Source organism: Tauraco erythrolophus, chromosome 9 (genome assembly GCF_009769465.1).
Source record: "Tauraco erythrolophus isolate bTauEry1 chromosome 9, bTauEry1.pri, whole genome shotgun sequence".
Lineage (NCBI taxonomy): Eukaryota > Metazoa > Chordata > Aves > Musophagiformes > Musophagidae > Tauraco > Tauraco erythrolophus.
This window is the reverse complement of record NC_141473.1, coordinates 14,603,926-14,613,995: the sequence shown is the minus strand read 5'-3', so window position 1 is coordinate 14,613,995 and position 10,070 is coordinate 14,603,926. Positions and strand designations below refer to the sequence as shown.

General features: G+C 38.3%; 1 protein-coding gene across 2 annotated transcripts in view; it reads right to left on the bottom strand.

Moving 5' to 3' along the window:
* PCGF6 (polycomb group ring finger 6) overlaps nucleotides 1-10,070 on the bottom strand; it is a 28,236-nt gene continuing 18,166 nt past the window's right edge. The window contains exons 9-10 of one of the 2 annotated variants that reach the window (XM_086616942.1): nucleotides 8,610-8,696; nucleotides 1-1,655 (exon numbers count right to left, since the gene is read on the bottom strand). In XM_086616942.1, the coding sequence (XP_086473068.1) occupies nucleotides 1,599-1,655; nucleotides 8,610-8,696 (144 nt within the window). In that variant the 3' untranslated portion in view covers nucleotides 1-1,598. Of the gene's footprint in view, nucleotides 1,656-8,609; nucleotides 8,697-10,070 lie in introns of those variants that run through there. The other variant, XM_086616941.1, reaches the window with a different exon arrangement.

The following is a 10,070-nucleotide window of genomic DNA, read 5'->3' as shown; positions in this document are numbered from 1 at the left end:
TAAAGTTTATTTTACTGTTACAATATATAATCTCTTATCAACATAAGTCACAAAGTGTTTACAAAATAATCTCGTTTTTCTGCTCCATTTTAAACACTACTTTTATACAAACTGTAAAGGTAAAATAGGAATTTTTAGCTAGAAATGTTTTTGTTACATTTTTTAGAAGCATCACAAAAATTAATTCAAACAAGACTTTATTTTTTTTCTTATGGTGTCATCTTCACAGACAAAACTGAATGTTTATTGTGAAGACCTAAGGAAGGATTCATGCAAGCCTTCTTTAGACAAAGGATGCCAGTTCTCTTAGGTTGACAGTGAACAAGTGCATTTGAGTTAACTTAGGTGCTCTGAAACGCCTTACAAAGGAATCTCCTCCCTTTCCCTACACTGACTACAGGGAAGGGAGAGAGTCTGGTGTGTAATGGTAGCTTTCATGAATCCCCACAGTGATGATCTAGTACACGGCAAGACCACAACATACAAAGCTCTGGTCCTTAAAGCTGTGCAAGAAACCATGGAAATATTAAACAGAATAGAATTTGACGTATTACAGTTGTCACAAACCCCTAGTATTTTAATATGTTAAAATCAAATTTACCTCATGTCCTTGTGAATCTGGTAGTAACAGGCAAGTATTACATTACTCAACCTTAGTCTCCACTACAATGCACTAATACACATTAGAAAGAGTGGAAAAAGCTACCATTTACCATTTTCACTGCTGCTAGAAAGATACGTGCTAAAGTGAAAGGATTTATGCTTCTGCCAGTCAAGTCAGTCGACAGATTTTACATGACAGCAGAATCAGGCTGACAGTGACTATTTTACATACAGCAAGCAGGTAGAAAGAGGTGCTACTTTTTTTTTTCATGCATAGTTTAACCAGCTTACAGCCAGCTCATCTCCATTAAGACTAGAGATGCATGATCCATCATTTGGTATAAGCCAAACTACCAGCAAATACATTTCCAGTGCAAACAAAATTGTTTTTCTTCAAGAAAAACAATTAAATTTAATGTTACTTCTCAAAAAACAATGCTTATGATGCATCATTTTCTACTTATTTTGGTCTGCATTTATAAAGTTCCCTTCCTCTCCCCAAATCACATCTGAAGACAGATGATCACAGTACACTTTTTTTTTTTTACACAAATGACTGTTTCTTCTCCAGAATAAATTACGCCGCCCACTGAAGATCATCCCTGAGAACATTGTTCTAGCTAGACACTTAGAAAGCAAGCAATATCTCATAGCTTAGAGAAAAAAAGGCTGTTCACCCCATGAGATCTTGTGGTTTTAGAAAGTAAAAAAATGCAGCTACTCTGAGGATTTAAATTCCCTGAGCTGAGTGAAATTTGAAGACAGTGATTTGTAACACAAAGCATAGCAACATCTATAGCTGTACTTACAGAAGCTGTAATTTTTTTACAGTGGTAAAGTCAGATGTTCAGTAACAAGCATACAGCAGTTAGTGGTGGTTCCTTTTACTTGCTTCCTGTCACGAGAAATACGATGACCGCCTTTGGTGGAAAAACAGCAGTGAAGAAGCTTGATGACCATTTGGATTCTTTTGCCTTCTGATACTATAGCAATCTTTAAGTTACAGTTACTGGAGATACTACCAGGCCATAGTGCAGTACAAGTAAACCATCCTAGAGAGGAGAGAAGAGAAGAGAAAAACTGTATCATTATACCACTTCACTTTCTCCATGAGGCATTTCCATCACCACCTGGTATGACAGTCACTGTGGCAGAACCTCGGCTTCGATCTCACTCAATGTTTTACACCATGTCCCTTCCGTATGGCGAATACAAGTTTTGAAATATCAAGGCAAAGAATTATATTCCTCTCTCCTCTTTGAGATGGAGAAGAGTGTTTAAAGAAAAAAAAAAATCTTGATACTTTGCTTTTATTTTAAAGTTATAATGCAATTATCTCATGGTCATACAATAGGCTATTTACAACTCATGCTGCTTTCCACATGATACTGTGGGGCAGAAAAAAAAAGTCATTAATTAAGTAGCTCTAGAAGGTGCTGCCAAAAGCTGTACTGGAAGAGCTCAGACTACTACTACACATTTATTAAGTAATGAACACAAGAGATAAAAAAAACCCAAAACCAAAACAAACCACAAATAAAACACTATTAGTTTATTAAGTCATGTTTCTCCTCTTCTGAGACTGCTCCACATCATAAAAATACCTTTCACCTGTGAAACAGGACACTTCCTGACTTAGTCTTACTTACATCACTAAATTCACACACACCTGGTGAAATGTCCAGCACTTACTCCGCTTCCACCATTGATCCACTGGGAATCTGACTTGTTGCATTAGACCAATTTATATGGACAGGCTTTAATAAATTTTTTCTTTTGAAGAGAGAACTACATTAATCACAACTGACATGTTAGAACTTCTATCATATTTTGCTTCTGATGTTTTTGTCTATTAATATACAGCACCCAAGATAACATATGTTCCAGAGAAGTTACACAGTTCTGTGTAACTTGAATAAATTAATTATCTTTAATTAAAAAGTTAATGACCAAAAAATAGTAACAAGACTGTTGCCACTTTATAGGTTATGTATTATAATACAGTAACAGTAGAAAGTACTATATTAGCAGAAACAGTGTTTTGGATGAATATGTATTTTTTAAACAATAATTTGTTATCTATGTAAAAATGCTTTTGACTAGTTTGTGTAGCCTCAACTACTCACCAAAAAAATAATCCCTGAGCCATTTTGCATTGGAGGAAATTTAAGATTAAGAATTGATCTCAAAAAGACTCAAGAGGACAGAATGTGCTTTTCCGCACCTCCATGACATGCTTTTTTTCTTCCCTTGGGAATTCTTTTCAAACAGCACCTATCAACACTTCTACACTCTGTCTGGAAGATGAACTCTTATTAGAAAAACAGTCTTGTTTTGCCTCTAGTGCCACAAAGCTCTTTCAGCAGAAAACCACCTACCTTAATTGCTGCTGCGTATAATTATTTTACTCTCTTCTACCATTAGTTTCTTTAACTTTGTCTGGCAGCTAAATGGTGCCACTGAAAACCAAGCTACTGTTCTGGGGCGGGTTGAGGGGGGGGGACGGGGGACAGCAAAGTGCAGTATGTTATTTTCAAGGGAAAAGGAAAGTGGAAGAGCTATTGGAGTTTTCAAATGTGTTGGTGAAAGAAAACAGATTCGTAACAGAAGGGCACAGATCCGCAACAGCGGTACTTTGATCAATTTAGCCAACGTGCTCATTTAGTAAGACCTGAAACTACTTCTGGCTACAGATTTTGTCATTTACTTAAAGATCAATATTTTAAGGCAGGAAAACAGGACACCAAAAAGGAGTCAATTAAAAAGAAAAACTAAAAAATATAAGTTCCTAAGAAAGGCCATACAAGGGTAGACCAAAGGCCTACCTAGCCTCATGGTGAACAGGCAAGTATGCTACCTTCCTACATAATTTTCCAATTTTAAAAGCCTTTCTCGGGAAGTTCCTAAGGCCTAAGTCAAAGTAGCTTTGTATTAAGTGTCTTCTGATTACTTTTCTTCTACAAACTTGGTCTGTTGCTTTTGTATCTACAGACTCCTGGCATCCACAAGTTAAATCTAAGGGAAATCAAACCCAAATGCTTTACATCACTGGACATGGCGATGTCAGTCACAAGATGGAGACTGAAGATCTGAAAAAAGGGATTTAAATGCAGGCACTGAGAAAAGTGGATCACAGTATTCTTTTGTAAGAACCACCAAAACCAACCTGAAGGGTCATGTTGAAAAGGACAGCACACTGAAACACCTATAGAAGAGACTATGTTCAGGCTACAGCAAATGCACGTTCCCTAACTCTACAGCTACACCTGATACAAACAGCTTCAGAACAACAGCAAGAGGGCTTGCTCCGTGCGTCTCATGCAGCTTCACTTTCATTTAAAGGACGCTTATGATGACAAAAAAGGGCCTAGTGTCAATCAACCTTAACTTCAATGGACAGGAACGAAAAAAGTATTTTGTTACTGTGATACTAGTGCCAGCTCACTAACTTACTTTCATCTTCTCATCCTGTTACTAACCAGAAATTCATTGCTAACTCCCAAAAGGATACAGGAGGACACAGGAGCTTTAACTCACTTACTCAGTGCATAGCATAAAGCGGGATGACTGAATTGCAATATGAAGATCAGATCTTGATTGTCCTCATTCCTTGTTAGGTAGAACAGGTACTATGAAGTTACTTGTGAACCTCTTGGCATATAGTGTTCTGTTAAACCTTCACAAAGGTATACTTACTCCTTGTGCCTGTTAGCTACTTCAATAGAGACAGTAAGACACACGCAAGCTTTCTTTTTTGGAGAACTGTGGTCAAAACCAGTTTTTCCTCTATGGCAGAGCTTCTTAAAGGAAAGAAATATTCATACAAGAAGAAAATGGTACATTTGGCAGTAGGACTAATTTAAAGAAATTACCTATCTACACAGGAAATATCCCTGTTATACTTAAGGTCAAACCCACTGCAATTCCTTCTGTACAAAGAGAAGCTAAGACTTAACCCTTTACTGGCACTGCTTACTCTGTAATGATTCACTTTTTAAGTATTATACATTTCTATGTAGTTCAGCTGCTTTCTCTAGATACTGTTCTTAAAAGGAAGTTCAAACAGAGAATGAGCTTTCAATGCTTATTACAAATCTCAAACCAGGCTAACTCAGACATGTCCAAAAGAAAAGCAAAACAAAACATAATCCCTTCTCGCAGTAAAACTTTCCAGTGTTTTTTCGCCACACATTCGTGAACCTGACCTAAAAAAATGGAAAGATCCCACTCCTTACACCCAACTATAAACTTCAGAGTGGAACTGATAGACAAACATCTCAGTATATACACCTTTTGATGCTGTAAGAGCAGCAGCAACAAGAAGTGCCCCACTTTCCAAATTCAATATTCCCACAGCAAAGAGTAAAACACTTCCACAGCAAATGTGTGCTAAAGGGTCAGAGTAATTAAATTAGATCACAGCTCTTACTGCCTAGCTCAGAAGAGACGAAAAAAGTACAATGGCATTGGGTTACATAAAGGTGAGAGTCACAAAGAGAGCATTATAATCTGCAAGACCTCTGTGCCAAGGGCCAAGGACATAAAGGAAGCTACTCTTTTTAGCTTTTCCCATGTGTGAGCTCATTATATCCATCAGTGACGCAGAGAGAGCTCTGAGAAGGCCAGTTTCAGACAAGGGAAAATAACTAGCAGCTTGGATCATGTTACATTTGTGCAGCACAGGAGAGCAAGGTAACACAGGGAAGAAATTATATTCCCATATAGTTAATAATAAGCTTCCTTCCTCAGCTACTTGATCAAACTCTAGCTTACAGGCAGATCTCAATGCCTTGTAACAAAATTGAGCCTTTTAAAAGTCTCTATCAGTCTCTTTGCTCTCTCCTTGCAGTAAATTCCACAAGTTTTACACTGTTTTATAAAAGAAGCAACTTTGCTTAAATTTTATAAATTCTGTGCAACAATTTTTTTTGTTTTGCCCGAAACAGAGCTAGAAATCCTATTTCCAGCTAATTACAAAGATTCAACCAACCACCCAATTTCAGAAACGTTAACATGTCTTGAGATCTACAAAAATAAACAAGATATATTCCTGATTTTTTTTAGTCTTCTATCAACTACTCAGGAACATGTTAGTTGTTCACATTCAACCACTAAAATTAGTTGCCTATTTACTCCAATTAAAACAATCCAAACAGGTTACTATGGGGCCAGTATCAGGAATATTTATTTTACAAGTGAGATCTGATGGATTTTCCCATAGTTGTTGGAAAGGCACACAGTTACTCAGATCAACTAAAACCCTGCTAGCTTGCACCTAAGGGGAGACTTTACTGAAGCTCTAAGGCATCACTACACATTGTTTTGCGAAGATTTTTGTTGTTGGGGTTGTTTTTTCCTACTGTGTAACAATCTTGAGCATTTAAGAACCATTCAGGATGAGTAAAAGCCCCTAAAAAATTACAATGACTATGGCCCAGAAAAATAAATCACACACAACATATGTGTGCTGCACTGCATTGGAAGAAACTTCCAATGTAAATGCTGTCGAAGAACGCAGGTTAAAATTAATGCCTTTGGGAAAGAGAAACTTACCTACTTTTTTTAAACCCTTTTCTCAGCAGAAAGAGTAACTGCTGACATGAATGAACTTGTGAGAGAAAAACGCAATTCACAAGAGCAGTTATTTTTCTTCTCTAAGAGTGAATATACTGATCTAAATAAAAAAAATGTTCATTCCTTTAAATGACTTCGTATTGCATAAGTAGTTACTGACATTTTCTTAGCATGAAGCATCTACACTGAACATCAAACTGGTAAATGACAACAGCAGTTTTGAAGAGTGTTTCAGCATCCTAGGGAGAGCTGTTAGGGGCATTCCAAGCTCCAACACTGGTTTGGAAAGCCTGGAAGTTTATGATGGCACAAGATGACCTTCAAGCTTAACGTAAAATTCATCAAATGTACTCTGTACTTGTAGTCTCACTGGACGAGGACAATTATGCCAGTCATTGAATTTCAAGTCTTGGTGAAAAAGAAACAACCTTTACCATTTTTAGACTTAACCTATTCATCTTTTTATTTTCTGCACAATTATCTAAAAACATTTTCCAAGGATTTTTAATCCTAGAAATGCATCCTCTTGATTTCCGCAAAATAATATAGTGTAAGACCATAAAACACGAGAATGTCACAATTATTTCAACATCAAAAAAGAAGCAACTGTGGGTTATTTGCATTCTTACTGTAACTATTTGGCATCCTAAGAGGTTTTGTAACAAAACGAAGAAAAATTAAGGATGAACCCGATCTTTCAAATTCCCTGGCAAGAGTGACTACGAAAGCACAAGACTTCACAAAAACCAAAGATCTTTTTCTGTTTGTTTGCCAAGAGAACAAGCTTGCGAGAATTCATCACTAGCATACTGATTTTGTAATAACAAGACCTGAAACGTCACTGGAGATGGAGAACATATCCTGAGACAACTGGTCTCTTTGTGGAGCAAAGAGCTGACTGGTACTGAGTTAACATCAATCAGGCAGACCCAATTCTGACAAGAAATAAAAGACACTAAACTTTAACTAGGCAGATCCATTTCTGTAACGAAACGAAACAAATGCAGTTTTCCTTAAAGTGCTTCCCCAAGAGTATTTTTCATACATGAAAAGCTTTTATGCTAAGATGAAGTCTAAAAGCATGTACATTTGACTATGTCCCTGGACTGAGAAAGAAATCATCCTCCTGCTATTTACGGAAGCTTTTAGTAGATGGCACTTCCATCACTATGTGTTGATTGCTGTATTTATTCACAATTAATTCATTACGTTAGAATCAAGTTTGTTACCAGTGCCAGCTTCCTCCTGCTTTCTATCCCCTGCTCCCCAAAGTGGGTTAGGTTACATTCTCATTTTTCCATTGTATTATTACATAAACAGCTAAGACATCAACTATGGCATGTATTCCCTTGGACTGCAGAACCACAAGCTTCAAAGATTTTTCATGTTTGCCAAAAACAGCATGAGCCACATACATCTGCTCTGACTGTGGGATCCCTCCTGGTTACTCAAATCAGGTACAGGTGATGCAATGTTCAAGATACCTTGAAATCAGCTTTCCACTTCTTGCCCCTGACACAGAAGCCCTTTTGTAGCATGACACGGCTCAGCAGCAAATTTAAATGTAAAAGATTGTGCGTGCATGCATGTGCACAAACAAATCAAGTGCACTGAATTTGCTACTATTTTAGCCCTTCTGCCATCTGCTTAGATTGCTTCCCAAATAAAATATCCATCTAAATCCTATTTCTTCCCATTAACTTTTCAGACTTCCAAGTGTAGATTAAAATACAGTTTGCCACACGTAACCGTTTTACATCTATATCTTACTATGCACTGGACAGACTACTTCATTGGTTTTGCTGCACTTCTAAAGTGGTGTGACTTCCCATGATAAAGATGCTTGAAAAGATTCCCAAGGAAATAAAAAAAATGTTTTTCTTTCGCAGAGCGAGCAGCACTTAAGACAGTAAGTTATCAAGAAGAAATAGCTATACACTCATGCTGTGACCAGGATGGGTATAATATGTAACAAGCATATTAATTGCATTCATTGCTCTGTATCTTCAGTTTGTGCTTTTACCAGCAAGTTTATTCCCGTGACCCAGTCACAAGGCACTCAAACAACAGTTGAGATGTTTCAGTCCTTCAATTTCTTGCAGAGATGGAATCACCAGGGAGGAAAACAAAGAATGCTGATTGAAAGAAAAGCTGGTATAATTTATCACTGATAAGATAGCAACTTATTTCAGAACAGAAAAAGAACCCAACACAAAATCCTCATATCCAGAACATCATCAAACCATCAAGAACACTCTTAGCACATGGTATGCCTCTCAGCTCTATTTACACTATAAAAACCATTTTGCATAAGCTGGAGAGATTTTCTAAGTGATTTCTTCAGACAAGTTGGTGCTACCTGATAGCTTAAGAAAGAAGTCTTCTGTTTGAAAACAGAAAACCTGGAACAAAGCCCCAGCTGCCACGTGTACCTGTACTGCGCTCTCTCCTATGGCTTGACGAATTTCCCTCAGTGTCTGGTAGTGTTCCAGCAGGTGATCACCACATATTATGTCCACCTGTGAAAGAACACAAACATGGTCAAGTTCAACCTGCCTTTGGACTAGCAAAACAGTATCTAAGCCCTTTAAGTGTGATTAGAAGAGATCAATTTGAGCATGTTAGACACTAAAGCCATCTTTACCTTTGTTGTCCAAATGCATTTAGCATGCATAGCACTATTGCACTACCCTAATGCCTCCCACCCCACGTCCCTGACCTAAAGCTCGCTTCTGGAACAGAGAGAATAGTTTATTGTTTCACTCAGTTTGGCAAGTCTGCTGAAAGAAAGCTGTTCAGTAACAACTGTGATGAATTTAATGAGAATTTAGATAATGTATTAAAATTATCCCACAAACATCCAGAGTTTCATTCATCAGTTGCAAAAGAGGGCAAGTTGTTTGTGCCACTGACAGAAAATGAGCCATCTCTCTAGCCTCATTCTTGTCTTGAGTGAGAAAACACGTGAATAAGTCTGCTTTATGAGACTGACTGGAAGAAGTGCTTGAATAGAAAAGAACAGCTCACTGTATGCCACTGTCAGCAACTACTTCACACAGTCCTCCTTCAAAACGCAATCAATACTTCTGTGATGCAAGTGAAGGGCACACTCAGCAATTCTAAGCAATGTCCTCTACTGCAGCTAAACTATGTCAGTGATGTCTGCAGTTCCAGGGGAGGCACTTTTGTTAAGTAACTGTCCACAAAAACTGTTATTTTTGGGGAAAAAAAGAAATCATAGTGAGGTATTCTGAATTCCTTGCCTTGACTAGTATTACGAAAAATAAGCTTCTGTAAAGTTACTAGGAATGTACTGTGCATAGTTGTCGTGGGTTAGGTCGAACCGCCCCCCCCCACACACAGCCGGTCACTCCCCCACCCCCAGGAATGAGGGAGAGAATTAAAGGATAAACGTGAAACCCGTGGGTTGAAATAAGAGTGATTTAATACAGATGATTTAATACAGTATAGGTGCTCACCACCCCCTCGTATGCGAAGCCCGTCTCGTCCCGAAACTGCAATCCCGGACGAACGCAAGGCCCCGAAATAGAGAGGGGCAGAGAGGGAGAGATAGTACTCCGAGAGTGGGAGTACTGGGAGAGAGAGAGGAAAGAAAAAAAAAGAAAGAAAAGCAATAGAGCGAAAAACACAGCAAGCGCAAAAGAGCAAAAGCGGCAAAAGCCAAAGCGCAAAAGCCCTTCCGTCCGGCTGACCCTCACTTTTATACTGGGCATGACGCTGCATGATATGGAATACTAATTGGCCAGTTTGGCCCTCAATCTTAAGTTTGCCACAAATCACAAGGGGAATCGTGTCCCCCTTGTCCCAGCTATGCTCCCCCCTTATCCCGCCGTGCTTCTGCACTCCGGCACACTGAAAAGTCCTTGGAGTTT